The 17,844-nt window shown below is 42.4% G+C and overlaps 3 protein-coding genes across 3 annotated transcripts; 1 reads left to right on the top strand and 2 right to left on the bottom strand.

The window, feature by feature from the left end:
* Positions 1 to 6,711: 6,711 nt before the first annotated feature.
* On the bottom strand, positions 6,712 to 11,163 carry MELLADRAFT_116558 (uncharacterized protein; the record flags this gene model as incomplete). Its single annotated transcript, XM_007410317.1, has 6 exons — positions 6,712 to 7,467; positions 7,531 to 7,561; positions 7,631 to 7,715; positions 7,779 to 7,928; positions 7,995 to 9,030; positions 9,095 to 11,163. The coding sequence occupies 6 exons, from the start codon at positions 11,161 to 11,163 to the stop codon at positions 7,458 to 7,460; spliced, it is 3,381 nt and encodes a 1,126-aa protein (XP_007410379.1).
* A 224-nt stretch (positions 11,164 to 11,387) lies between these two features.
* MELLADRAFT_56168 (uncharacterized protein) lies at positions 11,388 to 12,556 on the top strand (the record flags this gene model as incomplete). Its single annotated transcript, XM_007410529.1, has 4 exons — positions 11,388 to 11,470; positions 11,550 to 11,724; positions 11,898 to 11,964; positions 12,085 to 12,556. The coding sequence occupies 3 exons, from the start codon at positions 11,681 to 11,683 to the stop codon at positions 12,229 to 12,231; spliced, it is 258 nt and encodes an 85-aa protein (XP_007410591.1).
* A 3,273-nt stretch (positions 12,557 to 15,829) lies between these two features.
* Positions 15,830 to 16,918, bottom strand: MELLADRAFT_106789 (uncharacterized protein; the record flags this gene model as incomplete). Its single annotated transcript, XM_007410316.1, has 4 exons — positions 15,830 to 15,939; positions 16,082 to 16,151; positions 16,343 to 16,548; positions 16,774 to 16,918. 4 exons carry the CDS (start codon positions 16,916 to 16,918, stop codon positions 15,830 to 15,832), a joined length of 531 nt encoding a protein of 176 aa, XP_007410378.1.
* Between the last annotated feature and the right edge of the window lie 926 nt (positions 16,919 to 17,844).

The following is a 17,844-nucleotide window of genomic DNA, read 5'->3' as shown; positions in this document are numbered from 1 at the left end:
TTTCTCAAAGACAGGAGTAAATGACTCTCTGAAACCTCCGCAGCAAATTACAGAGGATGGAATTTATCCAAAACATTGAGCTTGAATAGATTGATAGCCATTTGGTTTGGCATGCTGATACCGGCACAGGTATATGTAGGATGATTCACAGCACAAATTGTTTCTTGGCTCCAGAGGAGTTCTGTAAACAAGATAATGCAGTGTCTTGATTTGAAAATTGCCCCAGCCAAAGGTCCACAGGCTCACACGCCAAATTTTGTGGATAAGCTATAAGTCCCTCTCTCGACTACTCATTCGTCTGAGAGGGACTTAGTTAGGTTAGGGACTTATGCCAAACTCGTACAAAGTCATTGCTCAGGGTTGAGGCCTTTTGCTGGAGAGCACCTTCAAACCCCTCTGCAGCCTTTCCCTTCAAGCAATGGTTCTCTGGACCAAAGAGAAAACTTGTTTGCTGTTCTTTTCCACATCTTGTACATGTTTCTTTTCCCGAGGAAGTTGCTCCCCCCCTTCCTTTAAATTGTCTCCAAGTTTCTAAATCACTTGAAGCCATAACATGTAAAGGTATAGTGTAAACTGCTGCAAGTGCTTAAGTCACTTTTGTTTTTTCCAATTTTCCAAGTAAGTGACTTTCAGTCAAGCGACTTCATAAATAACCAATTGTGAGTAGACAACCCGACTGAAAAATGATAACGACTTTTTGGAAATTGTTCTATAGGAACAAGTTCCACATCAGGAATGATTCTATCACACAAAGCCAACAAAAACCACCACAGTTTCAAGTACAGACTTGTAAAGTGTACATAATGGCTAAAACAACACATGCTTTTCAAAGACATTCATGGAGGGATAGACAAAGAGTGAGGTGTCAAAGGATGTGTTACTCCTCCTTTTTCATTCATCCTCAAGCACCCGTCTTTGAGCTCGTAGAAGAGGTGAGTTAATGGCCACAAGTTTTGTCATGTTTTTTCCACCGCAGTCTACCTACATACAACTCACACATGTTACATCTACATACAAATTTTTAGAAACTTTGAGACAATTTAAAGGAAGGAGGGGAGCAACTTCCTCGGGAAAAGAAACATGTACAAGATGTGGAAAAGAACAGCAAACAAGTTTCCTCTTTGGTCCAGAGAACCATTGCTTAAAGGGAAAGGCTGCAGAGGGGTTTGAAGGTGCTCTCCTGCAAAAGACCTGAACCCTGAGCAATGACTTTGTACGGGTTTGGCATAAGTCCCTCGCTCGACGCCTTGCCAGTAGGCGCAAGCGTGGGACTTTGATAAGTTTAGGAAAACATTGTCTTCAAGATTTTTAAATTCTCACTATGGTTAACAGCAATCAGTGTATGTAATCTCAAATTTGAATTAGACAATTTGACATCAAGGATACCAAGGAATCTCCCACCACATCTGTGAGAGCTGTTCTTGACGTCAAGAATGTCACCCACTCAAAGGTGCCCCTTTATAGTACAACACAATCTTGATGTTAAGAATGGCTCTGGCAGATGCAGTGTCCTTGATATCCATTCTTATTCTACTTGGGGTGAGCTTGGTGCTTTGTTGTAAAACAACAGATTTGGAGGAACTCATGACTTCCTTTGAAAAAACAAAAAATGTGCACCAGAGATAGATAAGAATCTGAATGATTCTCTTTGTTTTGATTTCAAACAAACACAATTGAAGTATGCAGATAATTGAATGGAGAGACACATTCTCTCTAAATCTGATTATTCACTCTACCTGACAATTCAACCCTGGGCCAGCAATGCAATGCTCCACAAAACATGTATTTTCAGCTGTGTTGTGCCGCAACACACAACAAAGGGCAGCCACATGTGCTATATTGCACACAGTACCACAACAAAAAAAGGCAGGCTAGGTAGCACAGGGCCACCCCTGTTGTGCAATGCAATGCTCACAATCTTAACTTTTTTGTGGACTGTAGGCCACAAAATTTCTATGGGATCTATGGTGGGAGACACCAAAGATAAGGAAAAGCCCAAAGAATCTTGAAATTTTACGCAAGCCCACAGTTCTCAATTTGGTGAGAAGCCAAAGGTAATTGTAAGATCACCTCATCCAGAGCTTCTTGAAAGTAGCTTTTTAGAAGGTTTCATCAAACATTACAAGAGCTATGTGAGCTGGGGTATCTTACATGTCAAGCTCACCTCTCTGAATTAAATGAATGCCTCAAATGAAAAGGTAACAAAAGTTATGCAATTGCTCTAGAAAGCTAGTTTTGAGAAGCTCTGGATGAGAGCATCACAACAGTGCCCTTGGCTTCTCACCAAGTTGAAAACTGCGGGCTCGCGTAAAATTTCAAGATTCTTTGGGGATTTCCTTATCTTTGGTGTCTCCCTATGCTGTGGTGCAGACCAAAAAAAAGAAATGTTTCTGCAGCACTGCACACAACAGAAGTGTTGCTGGCCCATGGTTACTGACATCTTGATTTCCATCATATTTCTCATTGAAAACTTGATTTTCCATAAAATCTCATTGGCTGCAGCTCAAAATTCAAGCTACATATGGTTGCTCGTGTCAGGACAGTGGTAACAGCGGATTGGTAGCTCTACACCTCAGACCCCGCAACTATGAAAAAAAAGTCGAATTTCATATGAAATCATCTTATGTGAAAATAAAAAATCTTTCTGATTGGGCTGAGAAATCATTTCCAGACGGGCAAGGTATGAAAGTCTTTTGGAATTGTATCCAGCTTTTCCAAAAGTTGAGTTGTGTGGCCGGCCATAGACTTTGGGTCAATAGTTGGGGTTACCACAATCTTGACACGAGCAACTATACACCAATCTCTGTAACATTTGCATAGCGCACAGCCCCCAACTACTGGTCACTGCCAGCCAAGTGTGCCCCATGTCTTCAAAACGTTTCCAAGATAATTTCAATCTGTTTTCAAAATAACTGGTGTCTGCTATCAAGATGTTATGGGTCAGTTACCAACAAAATATGTGATACCACCAAAATTTAGATGATGTCATACAGCATCATAAATCTGTACAAAGCTGCTCCTGTATCTCCTGACCAAGAATATATAGTCTATAAAGCTTTGTGATGTGAATTAACCGAGTTATTGATCTTTGAGAAAAAATCACGGACAAAAAATACTTTTTTTGTACCATACCTAAGGCTTGATTCTGGAATATCTTCAAGGTTCATCAATAAAGGTACTCAAAGTAAAAAGGTGGTTTTGACATACATAAACCTGGTTTGAAAACCTAACTCCAAAAACTAGGCAGCAGCCGGAAAAAGTAGGCAAGCAGTCTTATACTGCCATGCTGGGTGCCTATGTACTTTTAATTTTTCAGCTGCTGAGCCCCACTGAAATTGTTGTGATAGAGAATTGTGCCGAGTAGTCCCACGTGGGACATCATCCAAGGGTTCATCAGCACCTTCTCCCAATTCATTTGGAGGTATTACCACAGCTTCTGGCAGCCAAATATTGCCCACTTCAATTGAGAAGTTGTGGAGGATGCAGCAAACTTGATTCCAGTTGACTGTGTGTGACTGTGTGTCCAATCTTTTATGAGTACACATAGGTTTTGCAACAACTGGAATCAACATTTCAAGTGTTCATTTCCATGCTCACTGACTACCCTTTCCTCGCTGATAGCTTGGTTGAACTTCTTTTTAACACTTTCTAAAGTCTGGGATTGGGGGCTTTTGAAGGTTGGAATGACATGTTTGGAGCATATATAACCAGAGTCTGCTAGGATGTATTTGTTTTTGCCAAAGAATCAATCTGGATGTTGACCAATGTACCTGAGCAAAAAGAATCAGCATCCCTCTTCTTTCAACAAAGATGAAAAATGCCAAGTTACCTGTGTATCAGCAAAGACACACCGGTCATGTGCACTACCACACTAGCCATGTAGGACATGTATAATTTGAGCTTGATTGACACAAACCAAGAGTGAGTCAAGAGCATAAGTGTGCTTCTGAGTCCAGAAGTCTTTGGGATTTATAGCCGGAGCAAAAGCAAGTGGGATAAGGGTGCCATCAATGAATTCAACACAGTCTTGAAAGAAAGACTTGTGTCCAATATGTCATTTGATTCAATTGGGCCAGTACACAAATTCACCCTCCAGTTTCAAGATTGTGTGAAAACAGTGCTTTATAAAATTGTGAACCAATCCTTCTACAAACAAAATTTCTCAGTGTTATATCAAGTAGTAGCATTTGAAAAGGATCTGGCCTACCACTTATTTTGTCCCACCATAAACCCATTGCCCCCATTGCCACTATGTCCCAGAGTAACTGCCATTCAACAGGTGATTGGGGGACAGAAGAGTTGTAGTAGAAGATTAAATCTCTCAGATTGAAGCAACCCATCAATAAAAGTTGTCTTTTGACATTTGTGCCTGATGGAATAACATGACAAAGATCAGCAAAGAACTGGTTGGATAAGTGACCACTGTGAACATCATTCAACTTCCCCAAGTTGGAAGAGGAAAATTATTAGTAGTACAGTTTGTCATAAAAGGATCCAATACTGCACACCTGAGCCATAACACCCATACCATATGTGCAGCAAGCTAAGTAAATAGTTGTCTATCATGTACATACAGGTCTGCTCAGTTTTTTGGCCATCAGAATAAATAAATCACATGTTATACCACATGTAACTTTTTGGACTTTGAAAAAATTGTCCCAAAATAGACTACATATGATTCTGTAGCTGCTCAGGCAATATTGTTGAAGCTATTTCTTAGTAACAGGAAGGGTGTTACATGCAGTTGAGTTGATGGGATTACACCAAAACTTTGAGTCAGTCCATGTAGTCAATCTTTTGAATGCTTTTGTCAATCTGAAAAAAGTTACAGTGTGTATTACATATGAATAATGTATCCTGATGAGCATATAACTGAGCAGAACTGTATGTACATGATAATCACCTATTCACTGAGCCTGCTACACATATGTAGTATGGGTGTTATGGCTCAGGTGTGGAGTGATAGATCATTTTATGACCAATCATACTCCTAATCATTGTTTCCTGCCCACTTGGCAGAAGTTGAATAATGTTTGCAGTGAACTGACATGTTTTTAAAAGCAACCTTACAAATTTGATAAATTTCTGGTCAAACTCAACCACATTGAAAATCTCATTAAACTTTTCTTGTTGCAAAGCTGTACTTCTACTGTGTATCCTTCATTCAACATATCAGAGGTGGGTAAGTTCTTCAAGGGCTTGACCAATGTCCCATATCAATATCAAAGCATGTTGATGGATAGCTTTCTGTGATGCAGAAAACTCTTGAGACGACAAGTGCCAATGAGGAAGTGGTTCAAAGCCTGAACAAGAGGGTGGACAGAGACCAGTAGGGATTCTTCAGAGTTATCAATGAAGATTGTTGATGCAGTTCTCATGATCTTGAGGCAAAGGTAGGCATATAAGCCAACCTAAGACAAAGGTTGTGAGGTGGAATACATGACTGATAAGACCTTTTCAGATGCTTGAACTAGATCCACGGATAGTTCTTGCCATAGGACGATGTGAGGCATTGTGTGACAGAGGCTAAAGTTATGTTTAAGTAGGCACGGGGGCCTCAAAGCTACCCAGTTGGTAAAAACATACTTGAAAAAAACCACCAAAAAAAAGTAGGTTCTAGGTTTCAAAGTAGTCAGAAACCACCTTTTTACTTTGAGTATGTTTAATACCTTTGTTTTCCATTTTTTTACAAACACTTCAAGACAGATAGAATGCTTCAAGAATGTGACTTTCAACTGATTTTCTAAAATTGTCTTGTAGAAAATTCCACCCTATGTACATAGATAAAAGGTGTCATCTATACATTGTTTTTCACAATCTTGCACAAGTCAATGGTGTTACACACTATACATCATCATACCAGACCATTTCAACCTTTGCCTACCCTGACCCTCTCAAGTCCAATCAACCTCAAAAGAGATCAATACCACTCTTATACCACATTCCACTGAAGTAGATAACCCACACATGAGAAAGTATTGATATATGATGATCCCAGTATGTGTTTGATTTGCTGTCCTAAAGTTGTTTTCCTGCTTGGTCCAAAAATCTACAAACATCAAACCACTTGTTAAGAATTGTGATTTCTTATTGACATGACTCTCAAGCATGCTCAAGGCAGGATTTTATAATTTGTTTTAAGTTTTTGAAGTCCCTTAGAACAATTTGATTATATGTTGAATATCAAGAACAAATGGAAAAGCTCAAATTTTAGTTTTTAACTGGATCTAAACACAGCAAAGACTTTATTTTGTGATTTTCAGTGATGACCTTTGAAGTTTAATCTTCTTCAAGGTAATAGAAAACTTTGTTTTGTCTCAACATCCTACCACATATAATGAAATGATGAAATGGTTGTCTGTATACAGGAACATTTCTGTGTATGTGTTTTTCTTCAACTTAATCTGTCCCAAGATCAATCAAGATCTGTTCTACTTTCACAAGATGCATTTGCCACAAGACCATGCTCCATGAACATCAATATATCAGAATACTTTCTACACATGTATGGATAATCTCAAGGTTTCAACACATTTCATAGGTTGAGAATTTTGCTGCCCTACAAGTTTAAAGGTCTCAAAATTAGTTGATGATCATTCTCATATCATTTACTACATCTGATCATCTCACAACAATTAACAAAAACTTGGCTAGATTTGACCTTCACAAATTCCTGGAGAAGGTTTCACATCTGTTCAATCAGGTCTTCAAAAGGTGGCAAATAATTATTTACATTCAAAAACATTACTCAGTGATGTCATCAGATTACTAACTGTTCCTTAGTAATCAAACAATCAATCAGTCAGAAAAAAAAAGAAGAAAATTCAAATCATTTTCAATATAACATAACACACTTTTCATGCCAAGGGAAGGAAGAAAAATTTAAATAGATAGGTAGATTGTAAGACATACACACACACAAACAAAAACAAAAAAGCCTTCGAAAAAAAAATTAGTACCTCTTGATACAAATTGATAAGGGAAAAGAAGAAAGAAGAGCAGGAAAAGAATCGGAAGACGAAAAAACGAGACAAAGTAGTAGAGAAGGTCTTCTCATACCTACAGTCCACAAACACACAAAAACACATGCATAGCGTCAAGTTTTGAAAAGGAAAAGAAAAGTCGAAGATAATAAATCCAACAAACCCAAGTTAAATCGACATCCAAAAGAGAAAGAAACAAAACAACATAAGAATACCCTGATATTTACACTTTTTCTTCTACTGTGCAACAAAATCTGATGTGGAAGAGATCGGTTTCCCTCCTTGCGAGATACTCTCATGATAGAAAGGGGGAAGGATTGAGATATTCAAAGAAAAAGTTCGACAGCGAGATAAAAACAAATAGGACAAGACAAGCAAGCGATAAAGAAATTACCAACACCCGGCGACATTTTGCGACGGCAACCTATCTGATGCGTTACTCAGGAGGAAGATGAACGAGAATACTGGCGAAACCTAGCTGTATCTAGGTGGAATAACCAAATGTCATTAGGGGCTTATTGAGGATCAATAAACCGTGAGAACTCACTCGGTAGTTGTCGTAGTAGGGTCGTAGTTAACTGTAGAGAAAGTATCAGGGATATTTAGCATTTGATCCGTGTTCGAGCGATGCATATGGGGAAACGCACTGAAAGCTTCGAATAGCGTAGCATCAAAGTCCAAACCGCTTGTATCTCCATTCAACCCATCCCCATTGAAGAGCTGTTCGATCGGCTGCAACAGATCGGGTGACATTAGTCTCGAGCAGGAAACCAATCTTTGAAGGGGAACACGTACGTTATTGCTGGAAACAGCAATATCGCCTGAAGGTTGGGCATTGGTAGGCGAGTCGCTGCTTTCTCCAAGCATTCCTTTCATCTGCTGTGTCCCCTGACTGTTACCCATGAGCCACAGGTCTTGGTTGCCTTCGTGCGTCGACTGCTGAACCTACAAAGCACATCATCAGTCAGTTCAAAATAACAAATGGTCAAGTTGGGGATAATGGAAAGCTACCTTGATGTCTCCTTGGGATGGTGTTTCATCGGAGTTGCTGTTAGGTCGACCGGAAGCGTCCCCATTGACTTGCGAGTCATCAGATGTCTGTCCTGGTGGAAGAGTCATTGGTGATGGTTGATGGTGGGGTGTTCCTTCCGAAGCTTCAGTCTTGCCTTCAGGTTGATTCACAAGCCTATTCGATTGGTTTGATTGCGATCGATCAGGCGAAGGAGTGACGATGGTAGGCAAAGGCGTGGCATGTTCATCACCTGGTCGAGTTCCGTTGGGAGTAGCCTGTGGAGTCGGGGGTTGATGGAAATTACGGCCCGCTGGGGGTGGCATGTTGTTGTCCGTGGTCTTGGCTCCGTTGGCCTTGGCGGGAGTGACGTTACCGGCTGGGTTGGGACCATTGCCAACCATTTGGTTTGCGACATTGGGAGCTGCGATACCTTGCGCGTGCTGAGCATGTACAGCCTGCTTGTATGCATCCATGCTTTGATGAGGCGTGTGGTTCATATTAGGGGGTGAGCCTTGAGAAGCTGGAACCGGAGTCGAAGCGTTACTGCCCATCATCTGTTGGCGATGTTGGAGTTGTTGCATGTGCATGTGCTGCATTTGCTGCTGCGCTTGCTGTGCCTGCTGGGATTGGTTGTTTGCATGGAGTGATTCAGCAGGCTGGTGTCCCGGGTTGTCGTTTAATCGTCGCTTTTTACGATCTTGGTCTTCCGCCGCGCCTGGACTACCTCTGCGATGAGGTGGTAGAACAGCAGCCTGAGGGGTCACAGCAGAACAGTGGCTTCCGGGGGTACGTGGATTGTTTTGGAAAGCGGCGGGGCTGTTGGCATGATTGGAGGCACGACTAGGCTCTCGTGGAGGTTGGCCTGCGTTTCCAGCAAATGGACTAGAGACATGGGGAACACCGGATCGACTAGGAGGGCGCGAAGGGCGATATGGCGGTTGCTGATGAGGATTCAGCGGAGACCCATGTTGGACTGGGGGTGGAGGCATCATATTACTGAGATGATCTTGGCCTGGCGGACCCATTCCCGCAACTCTGACAGAAGTAGAATAGTAAATTTAGCAAACATTGAGGAAGCAGACTAAAAGAGAAGACGTACCGTCGACCATTAATGGACATTTGGCGATGTAACGCGCCCATCTGGCCACCGGGAAACTGTTCAGAATACATCTGCTGATGTAATTGTTGGGCCTGATGATGCTGTTGCTGGTGCGATTGCTGTTGTTGTTGAAGATGGGCTTCTTGCTGTTGCTGCTGTTGCATTTCGTGTTGATAGAGTCTTTGACGAGCTGCCATCTGTGCCTGATGATGATGCTGAAGTTGTTGCTGTTGTATATGCTGCTGCTGTTGCTGAAGAAGCACTTGTTGTTGTTGTTGATGTTGACGAGCATTGTGTTCAAGCAAAAGCTGATGTTTCTGTTGCGGAGTCATATGAGGATGAGGCTGAAGCCGCACCGCAGACGCCGGTGGATGTTCAGCATGGTGAGCTAGATGCATTTGTGAATCCATCAAGGTGTATGGTTGCTGCATTCGAGCACCCAATTGACCTCTTTGAATGTCAGGATTCGCAACAGCGACAAGACCGACTGCATCGCGCCTAGCTTTGGGTGTGCCAGCTTCTAGTGACATTCCCAGAGAGGCAGCTGCGACACTATGAGCATACATTTGAGCAGGCTGTGTATTCGAGCCGCGGCCGGTCTTAGCTCGAAATACATCCCAGAAGATAGTCCACCATTCGAAAAGGAAGCCTTGATCTGTGTCCATGGCTAGCTTTGGCTTCGGGAGGTTCTCAAGGGTCAAGTGTCGGATTCGCGGTGAGGATCTGGGGGAGCCCATAGAAGTGTTCGACGTTCCGGCACTGGCACTGGCACCAACTCCATTGGGTGTTTGATCGGTAATCGATGACTGGCCATTGGATGCGTCATTCGCAGCTCCGGATCGACTGCCAGCTATATGGTTAAAACCGTAATGTGAAGTATTCGAGACGATTGAGCCAGAGGAAGACAGAGTACGTTCATTTGCGACGGGCTCACTAGCTGCAGTACCATTCTTCATTATGCCATTCGGAGCCCCTACTTGTGTTAGACAGCCATTCGAGGTAGGTTGAGGTGGAGACGACGATGGCCCGTCATTGGGCGAGCTGTCAGACCTATCTTGCTTCTGGGAAGATGATACGTTCGCCATTTCGGCTAATCCAGATCGCTCAGCGTTTTCCATCAATTCAATCTCAGCACCGCTGGTCACAAATACTTGCGCGACTTCAAAGAGTCCTTGTTTGAGTAGATAATCGTACAGGTAAGTATTAAAGAATCGGCTGGCATCGGCTGACGAAGATCCACAGCCAGGCGCGGAGGAGACTCCCATGGAGGAAGGACCGGGTTGAGATCCAGCGGGTGGGTGACCAGAGATGCCAAGGTTCGAGAGTGTGCCAGGTGAATGACATGCGCCATTACTCGGATTGCGCTTAGCAGCGGAGCCGGAAAGTGACATGGCGTCTGTGGAGGTTGCGGAACGAGCGATGAGAGGCACCGGCTGTGCTCGGGATGAATCAGCGCTAGTGAGCGCAGCATTCACATTTGGACCACATTGACCGGGAAGCGATGGTGGTAGACTGGAGCGACCCTGTGAGTGGGCGTGATTTGCAGGAGCTTGTGTGTTGTGAGCAGGTGCAGACATAGATGGGGATCGATTTGAGGGGGGTAATGTCGCCGAAGGAGGCGCGGAGGCCGGGGTAGACGAGAGGTGTTGCGAAGGGAGATGAGGAGAATTGAAAGAAAATGAGGTGGTCCGTTGAAGGGTGTGTGAGGGGTGGATAGGAGCAGCGGGACCGGCAGAGGGCAGAGGTGCAGAGGAGGACTGTCCGTAGCCAAGATAGTGTGGTAGACCGTTTTGAGCAGCGACATTGTACAACGGAAGACCACTTGGGCGCCGTGAAGGCTGAGCACCATTAAGGTCGCCTGTCGCAGGTCCACCGGAGTTTGGTCCCATAGTCGAGTTGCCAGAGGGAACCGCAGGAGTCGAGGTTTGTTGTTGAAGCTGCTGGAGCTGTTGAGGATTGTGAGTATTTGAATGAGCTCCGAGCGACCCGAGAGCAGTTCCAGAATTGTGGATGGTGTGAAGACCAATGACGCCACCAGAAGCTCCGCTTGGTGCGGTGTTGGCAAACATGATGAGGTGATAGCCGGTAAAATCGCAGTTCAAGGGATAGGTTCAGCTGTAGCACAAGTGTGAAAAGACAACGAATGTTCCATGTGAGTCCGCAGATGGTCAGTGATGGGAAGGAAGAATAAACCACAAGTCAGTAAGCTGAAGAATCTATCGACAAGTAGATGATGATGCATTTCTAAATTTAAAAGAAGCAATGGTTGCCCTACTGAACTTACGAGAAGGGTGAAAGAGAGCCGAGGTAGCTAGCAGTGCAGGGGTTCTTGAAACGATCAGGGGGGCAGATGAGGTTGAAGTGAAGAGGTCGAGACTGTCAAGTATCAAGTCGTGTTGTAAACAAGTGGTAAATAACTATGAAACAATCAAAGCATAGTGGAAAGAAGTCTTACATGATTGGATAGTAGAGAAGGTAGAACGGTATAGGCGGAGCTGCGAAGTAGGTACGGTCCAGGTGGTTACTGAGCTGATAAGGTGCTGAAGTCGGTCTGCAAAAGTAAGAGCAGGTGGAAAAGGAGGTTAGATGAGATGCAGAGTGATACTACAAACATCCAAATCGAAAAGAAACTAGAGATTGAAGGAACGATAGGGATTGAACGATTTGAGCAAGGTCGAGAGCAAGGAGAAAGGCAAAATCAAGATGTTAGAGACCTTGATAAGATGAGAACAGGATGGCATCGTAGGGGTAACAAACGATGGGATTTGTTGGAGAGATCTAGAATTCGGATTGCACCACTCACATTCGAAGAAAAGTCTAACGAAACTTCGACTCGGGTTCGAGAGGCAAACGGGATTGAGGTCGAAGCACTTTGAGTAAGTCGGTAGGAAGTAAACAAGAGTGGTGATATGACGAAGGAATAGAAATCAATGTCAATCAAACGGTTTCAATCGGTCAGGTATGTCGATGTATTTAGTTAAGAAACCCACCGAGAAGGTCAAACACCGAGCTTCGGCGGATACGAATCGAGCCGAGATGTCAAAGATGAAGTGCCGATGAGGGATCGAAAGAAGGGATTGGAGCGGAAGAGAGTCGGCCGGGTGTGCGAAGGAAAGCGTAGACCGATAAAAGTGTAAGTAGTGGGGAACAAGGAAGAGGGTCGAGAGAGTGATTTGTGATCCAGAAGAATGGTAGTATAGTAGTATAATCAAATGTGAAATGATAATCAAAACGAAAACAATAATAATCGAAAAATAGAGAATTGTTGAGTTGAGGTGATATTAATCAAAAAAGAGTAATAAAGATTTGGTTTATAGAGTGTATATCTTCTCTTCTGAAAAAGTGTGTGAGTATGAGTGAGGTGAAGTTAAGGAACAACAGTTTAACGAAATTCACCAACAAGGCTACAACCACCTAGAACAATAACAATTTGAGTGCATAAAAAATTGAAGGGAAGTTGAGTGGTATGTTTTAATGTTTTGGGAGTAAAACCAAAAAGGGGAAGTGTAAAGTAGAAATTTAAAAGTCAAGAGATTCAAAGAGTCACAACTTAGAAACCGAATACAAAATCAAAATTCGATCTGACCAACCAAACCAAAACTAAAATGAAATTACTATCAATCGCTTAAGTCAGTCTGATAGTAGTACTTGACTTCGATCAAAACGGTCTAAATCAAGGCTTTAAATCATCTTAAGCTCACCTAACGTGCTGGCTATTACTACTACAAGCATAAACAATCTCCATAACGATGCTTATAGAGACATATCAAATGACAGGCTTACCTAGGCACTTAGCTCTTAAGTATTTTAATTCCCATGGGATTTATCCCTCCAGCCATTCTCAGCCATTCACTTGGCATTTCAAGAATCCCTTCAACGCTTACGCACTTCAATGGCTCAGGAGGTAGCAGGATGGCTGATGTGCTAATTACCTTAAAAAAATCAAACACAAATTATATTCTCGCCCTCTTGAACATCGCCACTCTAATCATCTGACCTACTGTTTCTGTGGTCCATACTCAGGTTCTCGATAGTTTTCCTTTTGTAATTCTTGGAAAGGTGCGTGCATTGAAAGATATTGTCTTCTTTGAAGCATTTTCAACTGATACTTCCATCAATCTTTAATTATGTAACACGCAGAAAATCGCATACTCGTTGGATATCAATCAAGCCTCCAAGATGCTAATGGAATGTAAGTTCCCGTCTAAGTTTCACTGAGATTTGAACATCGCAAGTTCAATAACATGGACATCCATCAAGAACTTGGATATCTATAGATAAATGACAAGCAAGTTCGGCGGGTTCCCCATGGCCTCTCATCACTTGTGATAGACAAAATGTCAAGTCTCCTCGAGTTTCATGAGGATTGCAAGAATGCCACCATCCAACATACAAAAGTTATTGATCATTCTCAACCGCTTGAACTTAAGAATACCCTTCCAGGCCTTTTCAGCATTTTTCATATCTGGAAGAAAGGAATCAAAACCACACAGCTTCACTCAAGTATTGTCAAGCATTCTCGTGATTCACAGCCTAGGCTAGAATTAATTCAATTTCAATCTGATTAATTCCTGCAACATAATAATCATAACTCTTCGCAGCTCAACTTCGTCATGATTTCTTACTGAAAAACACGTAGTCTTGATGTGTTTTACAACAATTCATAGAGTTTATACATCCTCGGTCGGAATCTGTCATCAAACAAAAAAAAAAGAATACTTGAGAAAAAAAAACCCTTTAATGTTTGAGAGCCTGAAAAGTTTCTTAAAAAAGCTTTTTTTTTTCTTCCTACTACAATTCATCAGCAAGACGATGAGAAAGAAATCAGTTATGTACATACATATCAATTTCGAAACTTGCTTCACTCTCACCGCTAAAGTTGCCGAACCTGCTTCTGTGGTTCATCGTTCCCAGGGTCACGGTGATGTGTAGGTTTGTAGCACCGGGAGATGAGAAGTCGTTGCTGCTCAACCAGTCGATCTATGATCTTTCACCGACCGACTAAGAAGAAAGTTACCAAGGGTAAGATGTACGATCCCTTGAAACGTAAGTCTACAAATGATCGAAATGTATGCTCACGCATATATTTACCCCGCTTGAGGCTTATGTCATCATGCGTGATGCTTTTGGTGCACTGCCATTCCCGAGATTTCAGGTTGATGTCAGATGGAATCTTTCAGAGTATGAATAAGATGTATGATTTGGAGTTGTATCTTTGACCTGGGATTCGGAATAATATCTCGGATTTAGACATGTTGACAATGAGGATCAGTGTCACATTGAGATGACCTACAAGACAAAAAAAATGACTGCGTCCATTCCGGCGGCCGGCCGTCACGATGACTAGCTAATAACATAGCGATCATTGAAAATTCTCTCATATCATAGATATGCATTTAGCAGAAGACTTCTTACACAAATTAAAGGAATAACCGTGAAGAACTATTTAAATGCCCAAAGCATTTCTGGGGAGGAAAACCCCGAGTTGTCCTCAACGCTCAGCCTCTCAGATGTCCTCAAAAGGACTTGATGTGTGGTAACCAGACCGTGACGGTGACCCTTCCGCTGACCAAGAACACAAATGCTTCCAAGTGCAAAAAAGACACTTCCGTTTCGTCTCACCTTCAACACAGCTCATATCAGGAATGATCCGAATCAGCTATGTATGTAGGTACCACCAAGCCTTGCGGATTGCACCCCCAACGCATTTCAGGAAAGCTGACCGCCTTCCGAGCCGATGCTTCCCGCTGGGTATATCAGTGTGTGCCATTGCGTTCATTACAAGCAAATTTCTACTTCAGATGCATAGACATGAAGTTTTCTTTACAAAAACACAATTTAAACACAACTATGAAAGCAAAAAGAGCAAAGCTCACCACATACTTTGTGCAGCTTGAGATTCTTTGCACTCAAATGAATTATAACTTTACTATTTGCTCTCTCACTAATAGACATGGTCACAAAGTACCGCAATCTCATGGTGTCATGAAAAATTAGAAGTCCAAAAAACCATTCACTCACCATATATGTTCAGCAGTAGCACGTTGGCGTGACTCGCACAGTGCAAGAAGCTCAATAACACATCAAGTTGAGCTTAGTGACCAGAAATGTATTCCATGAGCTTTGTAAAAGGACAGGCTTTATAACACATGAAGTGTTCTTAGTGAAATGAACAGAGAACACGGATGGATAAAGCTAGTACCTATAGGTACGAGAAACAAGAATAAGAGATTGAATGAAGAAAGAAAAGACAAAGTTAGAGGATCATTCAATCTTATATACTCTATGGTTCTCGTATAACTGTGGTAATACACAAAAATACACTGAAGAAGGAGAAACAAATGTAGTGAAATCATAGACTTGATTGGACAATGATGTCATGACTAAAAGAAATGAAATATCTCAATAAGCTTGACATCACATGAAACATATTTCCACATGACCATACCATATTTAAAGCAGTGAAGAGTTCAGCTGTACCTATTCCTTTCTATTCATTTTGACCAATTAACAAGGGCTCAATCATGTGGATAAATCTATCTGCCAATAAAGAGCCTTGAGAAGATCAACTCTCTTGGGTAATGCAGCCAATCATTGGGAATTCCACATGTGTCTCTCAATAGCACTTCTCTGGCTTTGTGAGGGATTTCTTGATGGGCCCTTAATTCAAATATGTGCCCAACACACTCTTGAACATTCCCTTGGCAAGCACTATATTTCAAGAGATCTTGTGAATCAATTGTTCAAGGTACGTTTTTTTGATGCTTTCTCTCCTTCCATTGACATCCACCAGAACCACATTTGCTGATCATATTCAAAAGTTGATAGTCTTGCTTCCCACATGACTGAATGCATAATTCCCTTTTGGGGTGCTTCATACAACTGGGACAAGCCATGTGAGTGGTCAAGATCTGCCAGGAGTTACCTTTTCACATTTATTGGATTGTGAAGTAATCAGCAGTTGTAGCAACTTCTGCCTCAGCTGACCTGACGTCGCCAAAGTCGCAGCAGCACACTTGGATGGGGTCAACAGAGTATGGCATGAGATCAGGGTGGACTGTGTAGTTGAATAAGAGGCAATAATAGCAAAGATGATAATAAGTATGGTGGCTCTAAGGTGCCACTTGAGTCACATCATCAAAAACAAGAAAAAAGCATTTCTGACCCCAAGAAACACAAGTTTCAACCCTGGCCCGCTTGGCCCGGCCGCTGTCTTTGTGCTTGGTGGTCCTGATCTTTTTTGTCTACTCCTCTCTTGGAGATAAGGTTGAAGGAGTGCTCCTCGGTGTGGGGTGTGTGTTTTTCTTGCACAGTCAAAATCCCTCCACCTGCTTCCTGGGCAGACTTTTGAGTTTTCTCTTTAGTCAATAGGGTGGCTGGTGGTTTGGGAGGGGCCCTTGGGGCCTCTCTTTCTCTCCAGCTAGACACTGGGATACCTGGATCCCCTTCTGGAGCTACATTAAGGTGAGAAGACCTGAGGGGGGGATTGTCATCAAGTGCTGAGGTTCAGAGCTGTCAGACTCCAGGCAGGAGGGTGGGTGCTAAAACATTTTGAGTGGAAAACACAGTGAGAACCCTGCAGATTTTCTCTATTGGAAAATCTGCATTCTCTTCTCTTGGATACATAAGGTTCAAGTCCTTATGTAGTGCCTGGCTACTCCTACACTCTCCCTATCTACCTTGTAGACACCGGTCCAACTGTGTGCCTTGTGTGAACCGGGCTATCAAGGGTACTTCAGAAAGTTGACTGTTTGCTTTGGCATCTTCAGATTTCTCTAATACTCTTTTGGATCTTGCTCCATAGTTCACGTACAGGAGTGCCATTGACTATCTTGTGAAAATATTTGGACACATAGTCCTATTATACATTTCTCAACATGGTTTTTCTTAACATTATACTTTGTGATAGCCTTCCTCCTAATTATTATTGAAATGTTTGTATTTGCTTAATTTGTATTTGGCCGTGATTCCAGAGTTCCTATCTCTATGAGAAAATGGGTGGTAAGCAATCGATGAACAGAGGGTAGGTTGGATGACAAGCAATTTATGGAGATTTTTAGGCTTCTAGGAATCAAACATCTCGCTTTGAAGTTGGAGTAGAGAGTCAAGGTATGAGAAACGGGTTGTAGAGCTCATCTATACTTAAAATTTGGATGTGAGAGGCTGGAATGAGAATCCAGTGAAGATGATGTTTTGATCTTGAAAGGAGTGACGAGGCGAGTCTATAAAAAAGGTTGACCCTGTGGCTTGCCATCGATGCGAGCGTGGCCAGACAGAACGGGCCAGGGTCGAACAGGCTCAACAGAGCTTTGAAGGAAAGTTTTAAATGAATATTTCGCATTTTGAGGATTTGATTCAAGTGGCACTATAGAGCCAGTGTATTAGCGGCATTGGAGTGCAAGCCAGAGCCAGCCTCATTTCATGCTGTGCAGTTTGAAAACTGAGACACAATCTGAAAAAAGCTGGGCGGATTATAAAGACCTGTCACTCTCAAGAAGCAATGTCTATCTAGACAAAGAACCTTAGAAACAAGAGATTGCGGATAGTGAGGAATGCTGGATCAAAAGAAATACAAAGCCTTACTAAGTTACGATCCTCTTTAACATCCGGCGGAGGTCTACATCATCTAATATGAACCCTCAGCATATTTACAGTACTGAAGCATCGTTTTACTTGTGGTCGCAGGTCGTCAACTTTTTCAACGATGCGTAAAGAAAAAAGGTAAATCTTAATGATCAAGGATGAGATAC

Source organism: Melampsora larici-populina (genome assembly GCF_000204055.1).
Source record: "Melampsora larici-populina 98AG31 unplaced genomic scaffold MELLAscaffold_20, whole genome shotgun sequence".
In the NCBI taxonomy this organism is placed as follows: Eukaryota; Fungi; Basidiomycota; class Pucciniomycetes; order Pucciniales; family Melampsoraceae; genus Melampsora; species Melampsora laricis-populina.
This window is presented reverse-complemented; position numbering and strand designations above follow the sequence as displayed.